The 24,867-nt window shown below is 36.0% G+C and overlaps 2 protein-coding genes and 1 non-coding gene across 10 annotated transcripts in view; 2 read left to right on the forward strand and 1 right to left on the reverse strand.

Annotated features, from left to right (window-relative positions):
* Window positions 1-11,724, reverse strand: part of LOC114475445 (CLIP-associating protein 1-A-like) — a 35,236-nt gene extending 23,512 nt beyond the window's left edge. For all 8 annotated transcript variants that reach the window (XM_028466296.1, XM_028466287.1, XM_028466250.1 and 5 more), the window contains exons 1-11: window positions 11,410-11,724; window positions 10,108-10,423; window positions 6,142-6,220; window positions 4,615-4,718; window positions 4,436-4,527; window positions 4,285-4,360; window positions 1,458-1,555; window positions 1,308-1,378; window positions 788-987; window positions 383-475; window positions 176-321 (exon numbers count right to left, since the gene is read on the reverse strand). In XM_028466296.1, coding sequence (XP_028322097.1) covers window positions 176-321; window positions 383-475; window positions 788-987; window positions 1,308-1,378; window positions 1,458-1,555; window positions 4,285-4,360; window positions 4,436-4,527; window positions 4,615-4,718; window positions 6,142-6,220; window positions 10,108-10,338 — 1,190 coding nt within the window. In that variant the 5' untranslated portion in view covers window positions 10,339-10,423; window positions 11,410-11,724. The remainder of the gene's footprint in view (window positions 1-175; window positions 322-382; window positions 476-787; window positions 988-1,307; window positions 1,379-1,457; window positions 1,556-4,284; window positions 4,361-4,435; window positions 4,528-4,614; window positions 4,719-6,141; window positions 6,221-10,107; window positions 10,424-11,409) is intronic.
* LOC114479182 (U4atac minor spliceosomal RNA) lies at window positions 6,469-6,597 on the forward strand. Its single transcript, XR_003675964.1, has one exon. It is a non-coding gene; the product is annotated as a U4atac minor spliceosomal RNA (small nuclear RNA).
* A 1,349-nt stretch (window positions 11,725-13,073) lies between the features above and the next one.
* Window positions 13,074-24,113, forward strand: LOC114475478 (high affinity cGMP-specific 3',5'-cyclic phosphodiesterase 9A-like). Its single transcript, XM_028466323.1, has 14 exons — window positions 13,074-13,205; window positions 13,788-13,937; window positions 14,810-14,849; window positions 14,924-15,026; window positions 15,730-15,869; window positions 17,683-17,742; window positions 17,815-17,992; window positions 18,645-18,767; window positions 18,835-18,927; window positions 19,010-19,077; window positions 19,335-19,437; window positions 21,160-21,264; window positions 22,805-22,951; window positions 23,248-24,113. Exons 1-14 carry the CDS (start codon window positions 13,118-13,120, stop codon window positions 23,338-23,340), a joined length of 1,491 nt encoding a protein of 496 aa, XP_028322124.1. The 5' UTR covers window positions 13,074-13,117; the 3' UTR covers window positions 23,341-24,113.
* Window positions 24,114-24,867: the final 754 nt, after the last annotated feature.

The raw sequence follows: 24,867 nt of genomic DNA on the forward strand, positions 1-24,867 counted from the left end.
CTGCTCAGACTAGTCGTTATTCTAATGCTGATGTGAATGTTGGTCATGTGACCCTCAGATCAGACACAGTCACATGTTTGTGGCCCTGCTTTGATTAAAGTATTTATTAATTGACAATGATGACCTGATTTGTGGCTTAGTGCCAGGTGATTGGTGGGAGGAGCTTAAGTCTTACCCTAGAGTGATGCAGGCCTCTCTCACCACCTGAGAGCGCAGGTCTTTGATGGACAGCTTGAATGCCGCCTCCATCAGACGCAGCTGCTGCAGGAAACCATCGAACTCCACGGCTCCAGCTAACAGCAGCGAGCGCACCTTCTTCAGCTGGAGAAACAAGACGACAGTGAGGAAAGACCAGTGGAGCACAGAGCAGTGATCCACTTACAGCTGCCACTCTGAGCTCCCAGTCCCTCTTCTCGTCTGACAGAACGTCTCTGATCTTTGTCATGGCCTCGTCCACATCCCTGTTAGAGTAAAGCTGGAGGACACAGAATAAATACATCATACATCTCTGGCACCCAAAATAAATACACAGAATGACTCCACAACACACAAAAACACAACAAAATGATCTGAAAAAAATCAAACTAAAGGGGACAAAGGGGAGAAGGGGACGTCTTCTGATGGAGAGGTTGGAGGATTGATCCCAGTCTATGTGTCCTTAGGTATAGAACAATGGTCTGTGTGTGTGAACGGGTGAAGGAGGTTATAAAACGCCGTTATATTCATCAAGACAATTTATTTTAAAGCTGACATGAATGTTGATCATGTGATACTGTCACATGTCTACCTGTACTGTGGGAACATCTTGAAATGCCTGGATGAAGTTTTCCTCGTCCACAGCTCCAGCTCCAGCGTTGGAAGGTGGTCGTGGTAATGAACCCATGATCACCACCTTCCTCCCTGGGGGGGGTGGGGGTGGGGGGGCTCCTTTAGACCCAGACCAAGAGCCACCGCCGTCCACCGACTCATCGTCATCAAAGTTTTTGTCTGAAAAAAAGAAGATGAGGAAGGCTGTGGTCACATGACAGGAAGGAAGGAACAGAATGTGAACCGCTAATGATGAGAACAAAGAGTCCTGTGTGTGTGTGTGTGTGTGTGTGTTCTCTACTGCTGTCCTCAAGGGAGATCAAACACATTCATCAGAGATTTATTTCACACACGCTGAACACATTCTTATTATGGATAAAGTTAGTGAATAGTGTCAGATGAAATGGTTCTAACAGACTAGAATCATCAACAATGGATGCTTATTAAAACCAACAGTTGCTATTATACCAGGAACATGAAGCAGAGGTGTGAGGCGTTACCTGACAGAGGAGACAGAACCATGTTTCCTGACCTCTGAACTTCATCAAATCTACTGAAGATGACGTTCAGCCTGAACAGGAAAAGGTGTGTAAGGTTCAATCAATGTTCTCAAAACACCAAAGTGATTCACAGGAGGTCCCTGAACGCACCGCGACTGAGGAAGACCCTTTTTCCCCAGGTCGATTCGTACTCGCTCTCCCACGTGGCGATAGATCTCCACCAGACAGGTCAGCGCTGCGTCACGCACCTGTTAAAGGGACAGTGTCCATTTAACATCACTAACACTACAACAGGATTCTATTCTATTCTATTCTATTCTATTATTTGGGTTGAGCTTTAGAAAAGGATCATGAATTATAACTAAATGTTCTCTTTGTCTAAAGAAGAAACACACGACATCACCGTAAGAATGTTTATTAAGGGACTTCACATCCCACAATGCAATGCAGAAAAAGGCCAAACAGCGTGTTTAAGGTGGAGATTAAAATAAACTCTGAAGGAGAAATTTGTACCTTTTTCCTTTGGTATTGACTAAATGATGGATTTATTTATCTATGAGGCCTACACTGATTATATAAAATAAAGAATATGTTATATTCAAATTTAGCCAGTAGAGGGCAGTCAAAGACTAGTAATAGACTGATATCATATTATTATTATTATCACTATTAATAAAGACCAGTAAAAGACTGATATCATTATTATTATTATTATTATTATTATTATTATTATTAATAAAGACCAGTAAACTTTAGACTTTAGAAATTCTTGTTATATTCTTGTTTTTCAACTTTAATTTCAATTTGCCCAAAAAATTAAATTCCTCCATCAAAATTGTCCCTGATCTGCTTCCGTAGAGGAAGTGAGAAAGATAATGACAATCAAACCTTTACCTATTATTATATTGATAATCAATACAATGTTAAAGGTTTTTCAGCCAAACAGAAGATGAAGAATGTGAGAATAATGTGCATGTGTTTACATCTCACAGTGAATCTACATTTAATCACAACAAAGTAGTATCTCTGTGCTAATCCTGATCTAATCCTAATCTAATTCTGATCTAATCCTAGTCTAATCCTGATCTAATCCTGATCTAATCCTAATCTAATTCTGATCTAATCCTAGTCTAATCCTGATCTAATCCTGATCTAATCCTAATCTAATTCTGATCTAATCCTAGTCTAATCCTGATCTAATTCTGATCTAATCCTAATCTAATCCTAATCTAATTCTGATCTAATCCCAGTCTAATCTTAATCTAATCCTAATCTAATTCTGATCTAATCCTAGTCTAATCCTGATCTAATTCTGATCTAATCCTAGTCTAATCCTAATCTAATCCTGACCTAATTCTGATCTAATCCTAATCTAATCCTAATCTAATCCTGATCTAATCCTAATCTAATTCTGATCTAATCCTGATCTAATCCTGATCTAATTCTGATCTGATTCTGATCTAATCCTAGTCTAATCCTAGTCTAATCCTGATCTAATCCTAATCTAATTCTGATCTAATCCTAGTCTAATCCTAATCTAATCCTAATCTAATCCTGATCTAATCCTGATCTAATCCTGATCTAATTCTAATCTAATTATGATCTAATCCTAGTCTAATCCTGATCTAATTCTGATCTAATCCTAGTCTAATCTTAATCTAATCCTAATCTAATTCTGATCTAATCCTAGTCTAATCCTGATCTAATTCTGATCTAATCCTAGTCTAATCCTAATCTAATCCTGATCTAATCCTAATCTAATTCTGATCTAATCCTAGTCTAATTCTGATCTAATCCTAGTCTAATCCTGATCTAATCCTAATCTAATTTTGATCTAATCCTGATCTAATCCTAATCTAATTCTGATCTAATCCTAGTCTAATCTTAATCTAATCCTAATCTAATTCTGATCTAATCCTAGTCTAATCCTGATCTAATTCTGATCTAATCCTAGTCTAATCCTAATCTAATCCTGATCTAATTCTGATCTAATCCTAATCTAATCCTAATCTAATCCTGATCTAATTCTGATCTAATCCTAGTCTAATCCTGATCTAATCCTAATCTAATTCTGATCTAATTCTGATCTAATCCTAGTCTAATCCTGATCTAATCCTAATCTAATTCTGATCTAATCCTAGTCTAATCCTAATCTAATCCTAATCTAATCCTGATCTAATCCTGATCAAATTCTAATCTAATTATGATCTAATCCTAGTCTAATCCTAATCTAATCCTAATCTAATCCTGATCTAATTCTGATCTAATCCTAGTCTAATCTTAATCTAATCCTAATCTAATCCTAATCTAATTCTGATCTAATCCTAGTCTAATCCTGATCTAATTCTGATCTAATCCTAGTCTAATCCTAATGTAATCCTGATCTAATCCTAATCTAATTCTGATCTAATCCTAGTCTAATTCTGATCTAATCCTAGTCTAATCCTGATCTAATCCTAATCTAATTCTGATCTAATCCTAGTCTAATCCTGATCTAATCCTAATCTAATTCTGATCTAATCCTAATCTAATCCTGATCTAATCCTGATCTAATTCTGATCTAATTCTGATCTAATCCTAATCTAATTATGATCTAATCCTAATCTAATCCTGATCTAATCCAAGTCTAATCTTAATCTAATCCTAATCTAATTCTGATCTAAACCTAGTCTAATCCTGATCTAATCCTAGTCTAATCCTAATCTAATCCTAATCTAATTCTGATCTAATTCTGATCTAATCCTAGTCTAATCCTGATCTAATCCTAATCTAATTCTGATCTAATCCTGATCTAATCCGAATCTAATTCTGATCTAATCCTAATCTAATTCTGATCTAATCCTAATCTAATCCTGGTCTAATCCTGATCTAATCCTAGTCTAATCCTGATCTAATCCTAGTCTAATCCTGATCTAATCCTAATCTAATCCTGATCTAATTCTGATCTAATCCTAATCTAATCCTGATCTAATCTCACCTGGCTGGTGGGATCCCCGAGAAGGTTGCAAATGTGAGGGACGATCTTACTGAGCGTGAGACTCTGGGATCCAAACCTGGGAGACACACCAGGTCAGGTTTACAGTTGTCATGGCAACAGATAACTGAGCGCAGAGGCCACGCCCACTTACACGTTCAGGGTTGAGACGAGGCAGAGACACAGTCCCTCTCTGGTACGGCTGTTCTTGTGTTTGAATCCTCCCATCATTCGCTCCCACACGTACTGACACAGAAAGGACACGTTGTATCACACTGACAGTCTTACTCACAGGTAAACGCATCAAACATCAAGAAGAAGAAGACATTGTACCTGTGGGTTTGCCGCCTGGTCCATTATCTTCAGTAGAAGAGCGTGGTCCTGGTCCCGCACTTGGTCCTTAGCATCCCCGAGTCGGTCCATCAGACTGGGCAGAACTGAGCAGGAAAACACACAACAATAGCAGAGAATAACGCAAAACAACAAACATGTACAAAAATGGCTTAAAGAGCACACAAAACAACAAAAACACACAAAATTAAAAGACAAAACAACAACAAAATACACAACAATGAGTTAAAACACATAAAATGGCAACAAAGATACAAAAACACACAAAACAACAAAAAGCACAAAATGAAACAAACCAAAAACACACACAAGAAAACTAGAAAGAAAACAGAAAACTATACTGAACAAAACCAAAAACACACAAAATAACAACAAATGCACAGATAAAGACATTTTAAGTCTTCATATTTTTAAAGAATTATTCCTCAAATGAGACGTAAGTTGCTCTCCAGTTTCTCAGTGATTGGTCTGACGCTGATAACTCCGCCCCCTGTCACCAGAGCGTGCACGTAGCCAGGCTGAAATCACCTGGTTAACTTGGTGAGTTGTAATCTAGATTCATAGGACAGCGTCTGTCTGACAGACAATGTTTGGTTAGGTGAAGCTAATGGAGATAAATCCAGGATAGAATTATCTAGCTTCATAGTACAGGCTCTTAATGATATATCATTAATATTAATAATGATAATACATTAGTAACAATGATATTGCATTAGTAATAATGATATAGCATTAATATTACTATTGATAATACATGAATAATAATAATAATAATGATATAGCATTAATATTAATAATAATACACTAGTAACAATGATATAGCATTAATATTATTATTGAAAATACATGAAAAATAATGATATAGCATTAATATCATACATAATATTATTGATAATACATGAATAATTATAATAATACATTAATAATAATAATGATATAGCATTATTAATAGTAATAATAATAATAATGATATAACACTGATAATAACAATGATAATGCATTAATAACAATAATGATAACTGGATGAAACTCAGTGAGGAGCCAATTAAATAACCCAGTTTAATTCATAAAGATCAATTACCAACCCATTTTATTTGATCATTTTTAACAATGACAATGAAGATCTATTCAGTATTGTAATGTCTGTAAAAATAGAAACACACATTAATTTTACATTATTTACAATAATTCTAAAATGTCTATTGAAAGTTTTTTTGTATCATAATAATAATTTGATCACATATCAGAATCAGAAATACGTTAGGGAATATACATTGTTACAGAGGCAATAGAAATATTCAAAATGAAAGATGAAACACTAAACAAAGAAATGTTTAAGGATTAAATAGTAAACACAGATGAACACATCACAGTTGTACTGTATATCATCAATAATTAATTATGATAAAATATGACTTTGAATAGGTAACTCAGAGTTAAACCGTTTGATGTATTGAATAAAATCAGTGTGTATATTTACATGTAACTAAAGTAAACTAAAGTACTCACCAGTTCCGACCTGCGTTCTGAAGCTGTCCTGCAGTCTGCTGACCAGAGCAGACAGGATGTCCATACCCAGCACCACCACCTGAGGCGCCAGAGAGCAACAACACGCTGACGTCACTAACCCGCAAAGCATCACGGGGAAAATGACCAAAACCTGCATCTTTGCCTTAAAACCGCTTCAAGCAGCCATTAAACTACCGTTTTTACGGTATAACCATCACATAGACATGTAATCTACTGATTTAAGTCGTTATTTCACATTGTGATGTGGAACCGTGAGTGAACACAGTGCGCATGTTTGATAAGGAAGCGTCAGGTGAGCGTGAGGTCACTTTCCTTGTCATGGGGTGGATTGGTAGGCTCAATGAACGCTATGTGAGAGTCTTCCTGCTGACACCATAGCAACACATTAGCACCGCCTGGGCCACGTGCTCACGGTCGGGTGCAATTTTTGGAAACTCTCTAAACACGGGAGTCACAACCTCACCACGTGGTCAAAATAATGGCGTCATCTAGCGGTCATCTTATGTGCTACACACTAACAAACATAATGGAATGCAGGGGTTTTCAACCTAGGATCGTGGCCCATTGTGGGCACACCTGAAATGTCTATATATATATAATAATAAAATACATAATACATTTTATTAGTATAGAACTTTTACAGCGCTCAAAGACATTGAACAGGATAAAGACGCAGTGTGTAAAATGCAGAGGCATAGAAAAAAGCAATAAACAATAGACTACAAGATAAAATGGCTATACTGTACATTAAAATCAGTGTATAGTATAGTATATTTATGAAAAAGGAGTATTTAAATACACTTTAAAAAAGGAAAAATAACACACACCTCAATAGTAACAAAGAATTGGTTGATTATGGTTATTTATATGTAGTTTTTGTTGTCATTTTGTGTATCTTTGTTTATTTTTCTATGTGTCTTGTGTAATTCTGGATTAATATTGTCTGTTGTCCCTTTGGGTATTTATGTTGTTGTTTTTTCTCTCATTGTTTTGTGTTTTTGTCTTAATTCCGTGCATTGAGGTTACATTACAAACAAGGACATCAATAATACACAAAATTACAGCAAACTACAGAAAGATGATAATAATAATACACAAAAACAACAGAAAATACAAAATGCATTAAACATAAAAGATGAGAGAAAAAAGAGACATAAACAACTTAAATTCCAAAAGGAAAAATAAATAAACTGTTCTACACTTATTTAATTCATGTTCCTGTGTAGTCGTTAATTCAGCTTTTTCAACCTCAAATGTCTAGTAATTGACAAAAATAATTAAATAAAATGACTGAATAAAACAACATTTTAAAATGTTTAATTAATATTATTATTTATATTATTAACACACATTCCTAAACAGCTTTATTATCAAATATAAATCAAGTTAAACTAAAATGCAGTTTAAAGAAAAGAAAAAGGAAGAAAAATAAACTAAATGAAATATACTATAAAATATGTGAAGTGGCACATCTCATCACTAATCCTAATTAATACCCTGTATTATTACAATTTATTAATTAATAATAACTAATTAAGGTGATCTATCACCTTTATCATTATAAAATGTGCTCACGATCAAAAAAGGTTTGAAACCACTGAGTTGATTCAAGTATAAATTAATTAGTAACAATTAATTGAATTATTAAAAATTAGTTATAAATCATTTATTACTGTACACGTGTATATTATATTGACTGTTATTGAAATAATTTCCTCATGGCGTAACAAAAACAGTTACACTTTTCAAAACACACAAACAATACACACATACACAATAAGTAGCATTTACATTACATGCAAAAACAACACACAGTGTTTCATGTTCAAACATTAGTATTTTTTCATTTACTTTGAAACAATAAAGTCTCATCAATGTTAGAAATCAACCAATGGTTTTTAAGCAAACTAAAGTTTTCTGGGTAAACATTGATCATAAGGTAAATCCCCTCATTATTAAGTTCCACATATTTGAACGATATTAAATGTATGATATTAGCCCAGGGTACACATTTGGAGTGGTACTCAAAGTAAATGCGCAAAATGACAAAAAGATACACAAAACAACCACAAAAAACACACAAAATGACAGAAAAACACACAGAAAAACTAAAAATGGCGGGGAAAATATACAAAAAAACACAATATGGGAGCAAAAATATACAAAATGACTAAAATAACACGCAAAATGGCAACAACGCACAAAATAAAGACAAAATACATGAAACAATGTTTAATGTTTGCAGATGATACAACCATCATTTGTTCTGATAATAAAATAAATCAACTTTTGGTAAAAATAAGGAAAGAAATGACAGTAGGGATGTAACAATTAATCGTAAGACAGTTAAAAATCAATATCACAAAAATAGGTATCACGGTTCATATCGATTCTCTGAAAATTTAATTACAGTGCTTTGTTTAAACAGCAGCTATATATTTATCCTTCTCTTGTCCAAATGCTGAGGCGGCGGGCGGAATCTGCTACTACTTTCTTTCTGGCCGCCTTCTACTCTTAAACATGTTCATAAATGATTCCTTACCCCTTTAGCACCGAAAGAATATCTGTAATATTACGTGAATATCTGTAAAAGTCACGTTTTTCTATTAGCTTTGTCTGCTAGCATAGCATCTCTTCTTCACTGCAAGATATCTGCATGCCAACCGACCACTGGGCTACCAGCGCCCTCTGCTGGTCCAAATTAATATCTGACCTAAATACAGTGAAATGACTTTTTTTTTTTTTCTTTTAAAAGTCCAATTGTTAAGGCACAAAATACGTACATTTTCAGTTGCACTTTTAAAAAGAAAAAGAACTATTATGCAGTTTTGCATTGTTTACTATAGAACCAGAAATTAAATTAATAGGCTTCTTCTTCATTTGTATTATTCCTTTATTTATTTCATTCAAGATTTATTTTTAGTCAAATTGCATTGTTTTGAATAGTTTATCAAGGTATTCTTTTGATAATGAAAAATAAAAGGAAAATAATACAGTATTTTATAGTTTTTTCCCCCAAAAAAATAAAGGAATATTTTTCAGTCATCATTTTTCTACAGTCCCATTTTGTAAAATAAATGGTGAGAGAATCGTATCGGGAGTTGAGTGAATCGTTACATCCCTAAATGACAGTGCTAAAAAGCTGGTTTGATATGAACAAATGATCACTTAACATTGCAAAAACTACATTTATGATTTTTTGAACCAAAAATGAAGTAATAGAAGAAATAAAACTTGAAATAAATGGAGATAAAATTGAGCGTGTCTTTGATACTAAGTTGTTGGGAGTCAGAATTAACTCTAAATTATCTTGGAGGAAACATAAATTATATAAAGACAAAAAGCTCAAAAACACTTGGTGCATTATACAAAACTAAAGATTTACTTTTGTATAATTTATTGTGCTCTGATACTGCCATATATGACGTACTGTGAAAACTCTGGGTAACACTACAATAAATCATATTGTTTTATTGCAAAGAAAGGCTGTACGATTAATAAACAAAACAGGATATTATGACCACACACATCCATGATTTATTGAATCAAAGCGTAGGAAATTTAAAGATATTGTTCATTATAAAATAACAGATAATGTTCAAAGCTAAAATAAATGACATTAAAAATTACAGCCTCATATCAATTCATGTTTATTTTACAGAAAGCCTGATTAGAAGTTAAACAAATATGTGTGTCTGTTCTAGGCCTTAATTTATGGAAAAATGTTGATAAAGAAATAAAAATGAGTGAAAGATGATTTAATTTCAAAAAGAAAATGTCACAATATATTTTAGAGAGTTATGTGAAGCAGTAGAAATATGTTTGTGTTGTTTGTTCAATGTTGTGTATAAAAGAAAGTATGTGTGTGTGTATATATATTTCTTAGTGTATTACTGAATGTTATTTATGTTGTATATTTGTTAACTGAATATTATTTTGCTTTACCTTATAGTTGCTGGAGTTGACCCAGGAGCTGGCGACTACGTCCACCAGGCGGTCCAGACCGCCCTGGTCCTGGCCCACGTCAGGAGACCTCTCCTGGTCTAGGATCAGCTCCGTCACCTCCTGGCCCACCTGGAGCCTCCTCCCCACGTCCTTCTGCGTTACCTGCTCCAGCAGGTGCTCCGTGCTCACCTCCATCGCCTTCTCCTCAGCTGTGAATCGACCAATCAGCATGCAGCAGCGGCTGCTTTGGGACGCTAACGTTCTAACGTTGAAGGAAGAGGAGGACGGCTCAGGACATTGTGTGATCGTATTTGATCTGAGGGTCACATGATCAACATTCATGTCAGCATTTACAATAATAACCAATCAGAGCATTAACACAGAAAGGAACAAAGGTTTCCTTATTTATATAAATATTTCCTCTTATTGTTTATTTTTACTTCATTTTGTGTATTTTTCTGTTGTTTTGTGTATCATTATTTGTCCTTTTGTATAGTTTTCTGTAATTCTGTATGTTTTTGTTGTATTTTACATATTTTTCTGTTAATTTTCTGTATTATTATCATCCTTTGATGTAATTTACTGTTATTCTAGAAGTAATGTTGTCTTTTTTTTAGTTCAATGTATATTTTTGTATCATCTTGGATGTTCTTTTGGCCATTTTCTATATTTTTGGGTTGTTTTTGTGTAATATTATTGTCAATTTCTGTAGTTTGCTGTAATTTTGTGTTTTTGTTTCATTTAGTGAATTATTACCAACTTTTTATGTAATTTACTGTTATTCTGTGTGTGTTTGAAGTAATTTGTGTATTTTCATCGTCTGTTGTGTGTTATTGTTGTCATTTTGCATATTTTCTATTATTATTGTGTATAATAGTAAAATATACTAAAATGACAGAAATATTTACAATGTTATTATTATTATTATTAACAACTAAATACATCAAAGGGCTAAAAAATGACAACCCTAACACAGAGAATTAGATCAGATAAAGTCACGCTGTGATTGATCAATAATGAAGCAGTTATTAATTATAATAAGAACCTTTGATATAACGGAATATTTCAAACAATGTGATGTTAGTCATTTGAAACAAAGTCAATAGTTAAAATAACAGCTAAATACAGGTTAGGAGTGTGTATATGCTAATGTTGCTGCTCAATCAAAGTTATGAGTTCAGTTTATCACTTTAACAGTTGTGTAGCCATTAGCATCCGCTAGCTCACCATTAGCAAAGCTTTATCAGTAATAACGGACCGGTAATGGCTACAATAGCATTAGAGCAAAATACAGATACTCACCACCATCGGCCTAGTTATCCAGAGCAGTTATAAACTAACCATTAACTAACCAGAGCAGTTATTAACTAACCAGTGGACGGACCGACCTCAGCCTAATAAAGTCAGGAGCTCAGACGCAGCGTCCGGTCACAAACCAACACATTTCCTCCGTTACACCGCGACAAACGGCTCATTAACACTGATTTTTACTAGATTTATAAACGTTGTTATCTTCAAACATCTTTATCACCCCGGGTGTTATTGAACTTATTGTTTATTATCGTTAAATCGACTGAAAATGGGCATTTGAAACAATAAATCAAGGCTTGAGCCACTCCGGACACCGTAGACACGTGATAGAAGGCGCAAAGCTGCAGCACCCGCTGGTGAGACTGAAAAACTACAACAACCATCAAACCACGGTTACTGCTCCCATTGGTCAAGTTTCTTCTTCTGGGTATTTCTGGCAGTGTAGACGCTACAAGGCGTTTTACTGCCCCCACTGGCCTCTAGATGAACTACTATCCCTGCTAAAAACTACTACTGAAAAAGAACGATTACCCCTACTACTAATAATAATAATAATAATAATAAACAATACTATCCCTGCTAAAAACTACTACTGAAAAAGAACGATTACCCCTACTAATAATAATAATAATAATAATAATAATAATTAAAAAAAAAAAACAATACTATCCCTGCTAAAAACTACTACTGAAAAAGAACGATTACCCCTACTACTACTAATAATAATAATAATAATAAACAATACTATCCCTGCTAAAAACTACTACTAAAAAAGAACGATTACCCCTACTAATAATAATAATAATAATAATAATAATAATAATAATAATGAACAATACTATCCCTGCTAAAAACTACTACTGAAAAAGAACGATTACCCCTACTAATAATAATAATAATAATAAACAATACTATCCCTGCTAAAAACTACTACTGAAAAAGAACGATTACCCCTACTAATAATAATAATAATAAAAAACAATACTATCCCTGCTAAAAACTACTTTAAAAAAGATCTACTATTTCTGCCAATGTGTCCTGGGCTTCGACTGAAGGTGATTTTGTCACTGCCGTCAGTAGAAGGTCAAAGGTTCAGATATCTATTCTATTCAGATATGAGATGTTCTGTTCATTATTCTCTATAAGAACCACTCCCCTGCTTTGTCTAGGGTCTTTTCTTCTTCTGCCAACACGCTTGGCACAGGAACAACTTAGAACCAACACTGTATTCTATGTAACCCTAGGACTCTGCTTTTAATAATAATACATTTGACACCAACCAGAATTCTCCTGTAATCTTCTGAACATCTCCACCAAGAGGCAACAAAGGAACCAGGTCTCTGGGGTCTCCCTTGATAGAAAAAATAGATTTTGTTTGAATCGTAATCTTTTGACTAAAACATAACTAAGTTTTAGTCAAAATGTAGTCAGTTATAGTCTATTTTAGTCAACTAAATATCATTAAGATTTCATCTTCAATGAAGCTGTGGTTGTAATGAGTTATTATTCTGTTATATTTGCTGTATTTTCTGCTCATTCATTGTAAAATAGTTGCTCTGATCAAACATTGTGTGAATAAAACCTGGTGGTTTCCACTCAGGGTGGGGGATGGTGGGGATGGGTGGTCCTGCTGTCAGCAGCAGGTGACCCTCCTGCACATTTCAGGTCCACGCTCCAAGGTCTCACCATCATCTCCGACATGTCAACAAAGATCATTTATTTCAAGGTGAACGGGAAGCTGGAGCGAGCCGAGTTCAGGGCCGACAGCTCCACTGCTGATGTGAAAGGTAGGAGAGGTGTGACGTGGTCCTGGAGGACACTGTTCTGTCTGATGCTTAGTGACACACTGGAACATGGGACGTCAATCAACACGTGATTTATTTACCGTTAAAACAACAGAAGCAGCAAACGTTACAACTCAATTATGAATACAGTGACCTGCAGTTTTTATAATTACAACCAGAACATTTGCTAGTGAGGACACAGGTGCTGACCTACGTAGCACTGCATTATCTCAGCATTAGCATTTGCTAGCATTAGCATAGCAATAACTAGCATTAGTAATAGATACAGCCTTAACCTAGCATTAGAGTTAGCCTAACAACAAAATTAACCTAGCATTAGCATTATAATTAATTTAGCATTAGCATTGACCTAGCAATAGCATTATCCTAGCACATAACCGTCCTCTTGTGCTAGCTTTCAGTTAGCATCTTTAATGCTAATGGGTCAGTTTGACTCATGTCTTAAATCAGCTGTAAAACACACTGGTATTGACCAACATCTGAAATATTCTGTGCAGGTTTTGGTCAAAATTTAAATGAATTGTGAGTTTTTTTAAATTTTAAACATAGATCTTTATTTCTCAGATCTGTTCCGAGCAGCAGCAGAGGCACAGCCGCACCAAATCCTCAAGTTGTACAATGTTCAGGGCAGCCTGGTGAACATCTCGCCCTGCCTGGAGGCCAACAGTGCAGAGCTTTATTACCAACTGGAGGTGGTGGCATCAGACCTGCACGGTGACCAGATCAAAAAATCATTTTACAACACAAATGCTTATTGTCTTTGTTTTTTCGGGCACACACTAAAGACACAATAACACAAAAATAACAATAAAGCAAAGAGAATCATTCAACAGATGGTAGTCAACATGAGGTTTACCATGTGAGAGTGTCTCAGATATCATCAGTAGTGTTTCTATGAATCAGGGGATGTTTGGGCCTTTTTAACACTAGACACCCTCATCAAAGGTGGCCCACTACAGGGTGATCTTTCCATTCACACATTGGGCCACTTCACATACACAGAATGAAACCAAAAACCCCCAAAACTAACCAAAATATATATAAAGTCACATCAAAAATACACAAAACTAATAACAATAAATATACATACAGACTGACTCCAAGAACACACGACATGTTGTAAAACGTTTAAAAAGTTTATCTTCTTCAAATGATGTTTCTCCATCAACGCTTTCTGTTCTGTAAGTTTCAATCAACTTTATTGTATTTTCTTGGAAAAATGAACTATTTAACACATTCTTTTTATTTTATTTTATTGACATTACATTGTTGATGGTCATCTTATATCTGATCTACTTTCTTTTGTCCTTTTTCCAATCAATGACCAGACGTTTAGAGTCATTGACAAAAACACGTCTATATTTTATCACATTTTAATATCAAATTTCATCATGACTTTTTACAAAAACCCCAACACCCCCTAGTGGGAGGCTCTCAGGATGTGCTCACAGCCTCTATTTATGCCTCTGTACACACTATTCACTCTACTCACATCAAAGAGGATGATTATAAGTTACCAAAACAGTGTAAAACAGTGTAAATCTCCAGAATAATGTGTTATTATTATGAACTGTGTGCGACCGCAGGTGTTGTGATGCCTCCACAGCTGGACACCATGGAAACGAGGTGAGCGAGTGGTGAGTAGAAAGTGACACATGATAGACACGTGGACGTTAAGCAACATGTGGGTTGTGTTCCAGGCTGCAGCAGCTGGAGAGCAAGGTGAACGAGGACATGGGGAAAAGCCCCGGCATCATCTGTGAGCTGGAGAACCAGGTGGAGTCCTTCAAGAAGAAGCTGGAGGTTTGTCACGTCTCATCTAACTGAACATATTTACTTTATGTTTCAAGTTATTTTGTGTATTTTCGTTGTGGTTTAGGGCCTGTACTACAAAGCTAGATAAGTTAGCTTCACAATCCCAGAGCAGCTGTACTATGAAGCAGGTTATAAACATGTTCAAACCTGGCTGCGTGTACACTCACATAAAAGGGGCGGAGTTTACAGCAACTAACCAATTAAAAACATGGAGAAACCATGCATTATGTAACAGACAATGCCTCTTGAAAAAGTATTAATTCAGGCATAAAGCGACACAGCAAAAGCAGGAAGGAGGGAATGATGACAACAAATAAAATAAATAATAACTCAGTTAATGCATATATTTGTGAGATTATCCAATAGTAATTAATGAGACAATAAACAGATGGACTGATCACTGTCACTTATTACAGCACGAGTAGCTACTGTATCTGATCCATCCAGGATCATCTACCAATGGGAAGCTCATTTTCAAAGTGAACTGATTGTTCAGGAGGCGGGACTTAAGTACTCGCTCAGACCTTAACCAGATCTTAACCAGAGCTTAACCAGAGCTTAACCAGCTCTTGAGCAGATCTTCAGCAGGTTCAGCATCAGCATCCATTTTTGGAGTCATTTTGAGTGTTTTTATTGCTTTGAATAATTGTTACTTTTGTGTATTTTTACTGCTGTTTTTGTTTATTTGCAGTCTTGTGTACACCTGAGCTGGATGGGATTGTTCAGAGGACGTAACCAACAACTCACTAAGAACTCCCAGAAGCCCAACGTATCTGAGCTGAGCGTGCAGGAGGAACGTCAGCAAGTCCGCATGAAGTTCATCAACATGAGGTGAAAACATCCATTGCACCATTAAGAACAAGCTGTGCTCAAGTCCTCTTATTTATGTCATGAATACATGTTTGATTTTACACAATCGTGGTAAACAGATGAAATATACGGAATATTTTTATTTCACACAAACTAAACCTACACCATCGTATTTGGGAATATATCACATTTCCACTAAATTTACCACCATTAAACAGCTGGTCTAATGTTAGCTTTAGCAAACATAGCAAACAGCTAATCTAATGTTAGCTTTAGCAAATGTAGCAAAAAGCTGGTCTGATGTTAGCTTTAGCAAATGTAGCAAAAAGCTGGTCTGATGTTAGCTTTAGCAAACAGCTGGTCTAATGTTAGCTTTAGCAAATGTAGCAAAAAGCTGGTCTGATGTTAGCTTTAGCAAACATAGCAAACAGCTGGTCTAATGTTAGCTTTAGCAAACATAGCAAACAGCTGGTCTAATGTTAGCTTTAGCGAACATAGCAAACAGCTGGTCTAATGTTAGCTTTAGCAAACATAGCAAAAAGCTGGTCTGATGTTAGCTTTAGCAAACGTAGCAAACAGCTAGTCTAATGTTAGCTTTAGAAAATGTAGCAAAGAGCTAGTCTAATGTTAGCTTTAGCAAACGTAGCAAACAGCTAGTCTAATGTTAGCTTTAGCAAATGTAGCAAAGAGCTAGTCTAATGTTAGCTTTAGCGAACGTAGCAAACAGCTGGTCTAATGTTAGCTTTAGAAAACATAGCAAACAGCTGATCTAATGTTAGCTTTAGCAAACATAGCAAAAAGCTGGTCTGATGTTAGCTTTAGCAAACGTAGCAAACAGCTGGTCTGATGTTAGCTTTAGCAAACATAGTAAAAAGCTGGTCTGATGTTAGCTTTAGCAAACGTAGCAAACAGCTTGTCTAATGTTAGCTTTAGCAAACATAGCAAAAAGCTGGTCTGATGTTAGCTTTATCAAATGTAGCAAACAGCTAGTCTAATGTTAGCTTTAGCAAATGTAGCAAAGAGCTAGTCTAATGTTAGCTTTAGCGAACGTAGCAAACAGCTGGTCTAATGTTCGCTTTAGCAAACATAGCAAAAAGCTGGTCTGATGTTAGCTTTAGCAAACGTAGCAAACAGCTAGTCTAATGTTAGCTTTAGCAAATGTAGCAAAGAGCTGGTCTGATGTTAGCTTTAGCGAACGTAGCAAACAGCTGGTCTGATGTTAGCTTTAGCGAACGTAGCAAACAGCTGTAAAGTAACTGTAAAGGTTAAAATAAGGTAGTTACAGTTACAGAGAGGTAGATATTTAGAATCGTTTGGAGACAAACTGCCTTCCACACAGGTGTGACTAGAAAGTAAAATGGCTGCTCTGATGCTACCATTGGTTGAGCGTGGTCACATGACCATTTCTACTTAAAGTTTAAAGAGGTCATGTGATGATGCATGAGGAATGTTGAGGGCAGTAAATAAATACATATAAAAGCTGAGTTCTACCTGTTATATATATATATATATATATACAGTATATATGAATATTATAGTTTATAATTATATACAAAAGGTAGATTTTACCTGAGTTACATGTCCCATATTAACACCAGAGAAACAAAGAATATACAAAGATCTAAATCAAATAAGATGATAAAATGAAACCTCTGTGTTTCCTAGAGGATGTGATGGTAAATAAAGGATAAATACAGGGTAGGAGGTCAGCATAAGTTACCGTGGTGATTTTGATCCCAGTAAGAAGTGCTCATAGTAGAACACACACTGATTACATCATGGTAGTACAGGTACCATGGGAACCTAAAGCCTGACCTCTGACCTTCATCTCCAGCTCCATGCAGGTAAACGAGGAAGTGCGAGAGCATCTGAAAACTCCCGTTTTTAACAACTGGTGAGATGAAATAAAGAATGGAGTCCCTCAGAGCTGTGTGAACGTGGTTGTGTGTCATTGTGGGGGGGGCAGGCAGTGGGAGGAGGCGGAGATGCTGGTGCTACTACAGATGATGTTCACTGATCTGGACTTCCTGACGGCGTTCCACATGGAACCAGAAGTCCTGCAGAACTTCCTGTTTGAGGTCTACTGTCACTACAACAACATCCCCTTCCATAACTTCCAGCACGGCTTCTGTGTCACTCAGATGGTGAGAACGTTCATCCTCTGTTCCTCAACATTCACGTCAGCATTAGAATCATAACCAATCTGAGCATTAACACAGTTTTATTTGCATTTTTATCATTTTGTTTTCCTTTTATAGTCATTTTGTGTAGTTTTATTATTGTTTTCTATGTTTGTTTTGTCATTTTTTTAAGGCAGTTTGTTATTCTGAAGTTATATTTTATGATTATGTATATTTTGGTCTTCATGAGTCATATTGTAGATTTGGGTTTTTGTTGTTTGTTTTTCTGTCATTTTCTTTAATTTTGTCGGAATCTTCTGCGTTTATTCAGTAAACGTGAATTATGTTGTTTTGTATATTTATGGAGTCATTTTGTTCATTTTTATTGTTGTTTTACTTATATTTTCATAGCAAACTACAATAAAAGTTTGTAAAGGAGGTTTTTTTTTAACGTAAACATGAGTTTCATGAATCAGAAACATATTTAATTTTTGGAATCTACTAAGATTAATTTCTTTCAACAGGAAAAAATAAATAAAATTTGAAGTTGTAACTTTCAAATTCAATACCAATTATTAAAATGAAGTTTGTAGAGACACTGTAGTGGTGTGTGTTTATACAGTCATTGAGTGTGTGTTTTATTATGGGTTACTGTATAAAACGTGTGTTATTGCAGATGTATGGTCTGATCTGGCTCACAGACCTGAAGAACAAACTGGGTCCAATGGATCTTCTGATCATGATGACGTCTGCTTTGTGTCACGACCTGGACCACCCAGGATACAACAACGTCTACCAGGTGGCCCTCGCACCCCCGCGCTAGCTCGGACCTGTACTCACCATGGCTGTTATCCCTCCTGTCACAGATCAACGCTCGCACTGACTTGGCTCTGCGTTACAACGACATCTCACCTCTGGAGAACCACCACTGTGCTGTGGCCTTTGGAATCCTGGCGAAGGTAGGAAATATATATAAATATAAATATACAGTATAGGTCAGCACTTCTTCTGATTTTATTGTCAAACACTTTGTGGTCACAGGCAGAATGTAACATCCTGAAGAGTCTGAGCAACGAGCAGTACAAACTCATCCGAGCAGGAATGATTAAGTAAGAATTCATTACATAATAAACATCATCAACATGTAGAAGTGGAGACTTTTCACAGATAATATTAGGTTAAACAGGCCTAATACTGTAATAATAATAATGTTATTGTTTTTAAATCTTTAGTGTAAATGGGACTCATCACAGATTTTATTTCATATCTTTATTTATTTCATGTCACGAGGCTTGAAGTGAATAAAACATGACATTTGATGTGACTACAGTATATACAGTATAGATCTGTTTGTTTGTTTGCTCAGGTGTATCCTAGCAACGGATATGTCACGACACAACGAGATCCTCAACAAGTTCAAGGTCATTCAACCAGTGTTTAACTTCACCAATCAAGAGCACAAGGAAGTGGTAAATATATATATACTGTATATATCTTCATATTTTACACCACAGATGGAAACCTTCAACACAGCGAGGCCATAAAACATGAGGGTCACATGATCAACGTTCATGTCAGCATTAGAATAATAACCAATCTGCATTAACACAGTATTTACATTGTTTGGCATTAAAATATTACAATTATTCCATTTTTCAGACACTTTTATCTGAAGTCATGTATAATGAACCTGCTTTTTATTTTTATAAGTCCTTTAGTGTCTGTATTATGATGTCATCTTAGCACGCTAACGTTCAGGATTTATTTGGTGTGTTGTGTACTACAATGCTGGCTAATCACCATGGTAACTTAGACTAAATCACCATGGTAACTTAGACTAAATCACCATGGTAACTTAGACTAAATCACTATGGTAACTTAGACTAAATCACCACGGTAACTTAGACTAAATCACCACGGTAACTTAGACTAAATCACCACGGTAACTTAGACTAAATCACCACGGTAACTTAGACTAAATCACCACGGTAACTTAGACTAAATCACCATGGTAACTTAGACTAAATCACTATGGTAACTTAGACTAAATCACCATGGTAACTTAGACTAAATCACCATGGTAACTTAGACTAAATCACTATGGTAACTTAGACTAAATCACCATGGTAACTTAGACTAAATCACCATGGTAACTTAGACTAAATCACTATGGTAACTTAGACTAAATCACCATGGTAACTTAGACTAAATCACCATAGTAACTTAGACTAAATCACTATGGTAACTTAGACTAAATCACCATGGTAACTTAGACTAAATCACTATGGTAACTTAGACTAAATCACTATGGTAACTTAGACTAAATCACCATGGTAACTTAGACTAAATCACTATGGTAACTTAGACTAAATCACCATAGTAACTTAGACTAAATCACTATGGTAACTTAGACTAAATCACCATAGTAACTTAGACTAAATCACTATGGTAACTTAGACTAAATCACCATGGTAACTTAGACTAAATCACTATGGTAACTTAGACTAAATCACTATGGTAACTAATCATGGTAACTTAGACTAAATCACCATGGTAACTTAGACTAAATCACTATGGTAACTTAGACTAAATCACATAGTAACTTAGACTAAATCACTATGGTAACTTAGACTAAATCACCATGGTAACTTAGACTAAATCACTATGGTAACTTAGACTAAATCACATGGTAACTTAGACTAAATCACTATGGTAACTTAGACTAAATCACCATGGTAACTTAGACTAAATCACTATGGTAACTTAGACTAAATCACTATGGTAACTTAGACTAAATCACCATGGTAACTTAGACTAAATCACTATGGTAACTTAGACTAAATCACTATGGTAACTTAGACTAAATCACCATGGTAACTTAGACTAAATCACCATAGTAACTTAGACTAAATCACCATAGTAACTTAGACTAAATCACCATGGTAACTTAGACTAAATCACCATGGTAACTTAGACTAAATCACTATGGTAACTTAGACTAAATCACCATGGTAACTTAGACTAAATCACCATAGTAACTTAGACTAAATCACCATGGTAACTTAGACTAAATCACCATGGTAACTTTGTTTTTTAAAGCAGTCATGTGATGAAGGTAGATCATGTGACCCTAGTTGTTTCTACTGTAACAGTATAACATGTGTTTCTCACTCACTGTGCTGCTGCTGTAGCTGATGAAGATCATGGTGAAGGTCAGTGACATCTCCAACGAGGCCAGACCCATGGAGGTGGCTGAACCATGGCTGGACTGTCTGCTGCAGGAGTTCTTCAACCAGGTCCACCTCCACCTCTGACGTGTTTAGATCACACTACGTCTGTGATCACATACTAATCTGATCACTACCACATTAAAAGAATACTAATCTGATCACTACCAGATTAAAGTCCTCATTCTTAAAAACTGTAGACCTGAAGTCTTCCACTTCCTCCTCTTCCTCCTTCACAATAAAAGCTCTAAATCAGTCTGGTTCTTTGGAATACACGCAAACGTCTGCAAAGTGTCTTTAAAGTCCTTAAAGTGATAACAGTGGTGATAATATTATTATAATAACTATATGTGAAACATAAAGATTAATATAATATCAATAACCTCATCCAGACTCCATTGATTGATCTTTTGATTGATCACCAATAAAATCAATTGAGGGCACACGTACATCACAACGTTTTTAAATCACAATCAACTCAAAAGTTGTTGCACATGAGGAAACACCTTGCTCCGCCCATACAGTACCTGTAACAGGTCAGGCTCCGCCCATACAGTACCTGTAACAGATCAGGCTTCGCCCATACGGTACATGTAACAGGTCAGGCTCCGCCCATACAGTACCTGTAACAGGTCAGGCTCCGCCCGTACGGTACCTGTAACAGGTCAGGCTCCGCCCATACAGTACCTGTAACAGGTCAGGCTCCGCCCATACGGTACCTGTAACTGGTCAGGCTCCGCCCATACGGTACCTGTAACAGGTCAGGCTCCGCCCGTACGGTACCTGTAACTGGTCAGGCTCCGCCCATACGGTACCTGTAACAGGTCAGGCTCCGCCCGTACGGTACCTGTAACAGGTCAGGCTCCGCCCATACGGTACCTGTAATAGGTCAGGCTCCGCCCGTACGGTACCTGTAACAGGTCAGGCTCCGCCCGTACGGTACCTGTAATAGGTCAGGCTCCGCCCGTACGGTACCTGTAACAGGTCAGGCTCCGCCCATACGGTGCCTATAAAAGGTCAGGCTCCGCCCATACGGTGCCTATAAAAGGTCAGGCTCCGCCCATACGGTGCTTATAAAAGGTCAGGCTCCGCCCATACAGTGCTTATAAAAGGTCAGGCTCCGCCCATACGGTGCTTATAAAAGGTCAGGTTAAACGAGGCTCCAGATCTGATTTCTTTGGAACCTCAACAAAGGAGGAACTAAAAAAACAGCACCAGGTACCACGTAGGAGGAACTTTTTACCATTAGACCAGGTCCTTTTATTCACAGGAAATTATAATTTTATTCTCAAAATATTAAGACGTCAGCCTTGAAATTCAATGACTTCAATCTCATAAAATTGTGATTAAGATACAACTTTATTCTTGAAATATTGTCGTAGAATTTAGTACATTTCTAAAGGTAAAATGTGCTCATGCTTCCTGTGGGAGGAGCTAATGAGCTAATCAACCTGAGGCTGTGGTTGGTCATTTATCACTAGGAACATTTTCTGTTGTTGTTGCTCAGAATGTTAAAAAGCAGTGTGTGTGTGTGTGTGTCTCTCTCTGTGTGTGTGTGTGTGTGTGCGTGCGTGCGTGCGTGCGTGTGTCTCTCTCTGTGTGTGTGTAGAGTGACACAGAGAAGCTCAAAGGTCTTCCAGTGACTCCCTTCATGGATCGAGACCAAGTGTCCAAACCATCGTCTCAGACCGGTTTCATCCGGTTCGTTCTGCTGCCGCTCTTCACGGAGCTCACCAAACTCTTCCCTTGTCTGGAGGTAACGTCCTGGGCCCTCAGGGGCCCTCAGGGGCCTCACAACTATCACTTCCTCTTTCTCACACAAATATCCAGGCTGAAACAAAGTGGGTTTTACTTCTTAAAACCACAAACCTTTTTTAACTAATTCATTTTCTAAGAAATATATATTAAATGATCATTTATCATCATTATCTTATTTACAGAAAAATACAGTTTCTATCCATTAACGGACAAGGCAACGTGACGTGCAGCACTTTCTGTAACTCCAGCTGAAGTCAGGCTTTGTTAATCCTAATCTGGTTCCATCCTTTGCAGCAACACATCCTGGATCCAGTGAGAAAAGCCCTGGAATATTATTCTGAGATGGAAAAAGCTTCTAAAGAAGGTGAAGAAACCACCAAACCATGACCAACGCCATCACTACCAGAAATGTTTGAATATGGATTTAGTTCAATTCACTGAATTCTATCACTTAAAATGTTATTTTCATAATATTGATCACGTTTTATGACTTTTATCACAAATAGAATTTAACACAAATTAAATCAGCCAATTTTCATCAATATATTGTGTTTAATAAACGCTTAATTATTGGGTAATTATTGAAGGTGTGTTTGTAGGATTCAGCTGGACTAGTGTCAGCCTTAGTCTCTCTGGGGTCTTAGTCTCTCTGGGGTCTTAGTCTCTAACTGTAACCTATGAATGATTTATTATTATTTCCTGGTATTTTCATAGTTTCACTTGGTGATGAACTATTAATAATTCCTATAAAATGAAACATGGCTGATCTCATTTATGTGTCTCAGGATTTTCAAAGTGTTAGAGATGCGTTAGTTAATAATAATAATTCATAATTAAGGTCAAACTGTAAAGCTCTGAATCACGTGACTTATTTCTTCACTAAAGTGTAATTATTAGGTGTAAATATCTTCTTAAAAACCATGTGACACATTTTCAACACAAATTCAGGGATTTATTCTGGATTTTCTTCCATTTCAAATCCTCCTAAAAAACCAGAAAACAAACAAAGTGCTTGTGGTGAAGTGACGCAAACCAGTGCATGTCACAATAAAATAACAATAATAGCTCTGTAATATTTACACTTTTTAAAGGACAGCAGGTCACATTTTCAGATTTCAAGTTTTTCACGAAGCTGCTTAAAACAATTAAAAGCAAATAAACGGTGGTTATTTTGTTTCGCTGATTCAAAACCAACATAGAATCACAGAATAAACATAAAACAGATAAACAGTGTTTGCTCCTCATTACTGAACTGTGGTGTGTTCAAGGACTGTAGTAAATGTCACGTTTCTGTGCTTAAACCAACTGTGATTTTTGTCTTTTTCTAAAATGTTAGAAGAAATAAAATCATTCATATCAATGGAAATACAAAGTGACATCATCAACATGTGATCCAAAGGGTCACATGATCAACATTCATGTCAGCATTAGAATAATGACCAATCTGAGCATTAACAGTAGTGTTTAGAGTCATTTTTGTTACATTTTGTATATTTTGGTGGGTTTTTTTTAGTAGTTTTGTGTAATTTAGGAGTAATTTTGTGCACTAGTATATTATTCACACAGATTACACCTGTGGTTGATAAAAATGTAAAATATGGAAAATGTTAATTTTAACAATTAATATTCTCAAAACAAACTAGTAGCCTAGAGAAAAGGCCATTGTACTATACAGATACATGTAATTTTATGTTTAAAGAAACACATGATTTACCGCAGTGAAGCGTGGTCCCTGAACACACCACCGTCCCCCACAAACCTTTACAGGTGACCCCTGTATAGAGGAATAACACTAACGTTAGCACAGTGTAAAACAATACGTCAATATACAAACATCAAAACACAAACATTTGCTATTTTTTCATTTTAATTTGAAAAGAGAAAAAAGGTCTTTTTTTTCTGTATTTACGTTTA

This window comes from Gouania willdenowi, chromosome 2 (assembly GCF_900634775.1).
Source record: "Gouania willdenowi chromosome 2, fGouWil2.1, whole genome shotgun sequence".
NCBI classification, from domain to species: domain Eukaryota; kingdom Metazoa; phylum Chordata; class Actinopteri; order Blenniiformes; family Gobiesocidae; genus Gouania; species Gouania willdenowi.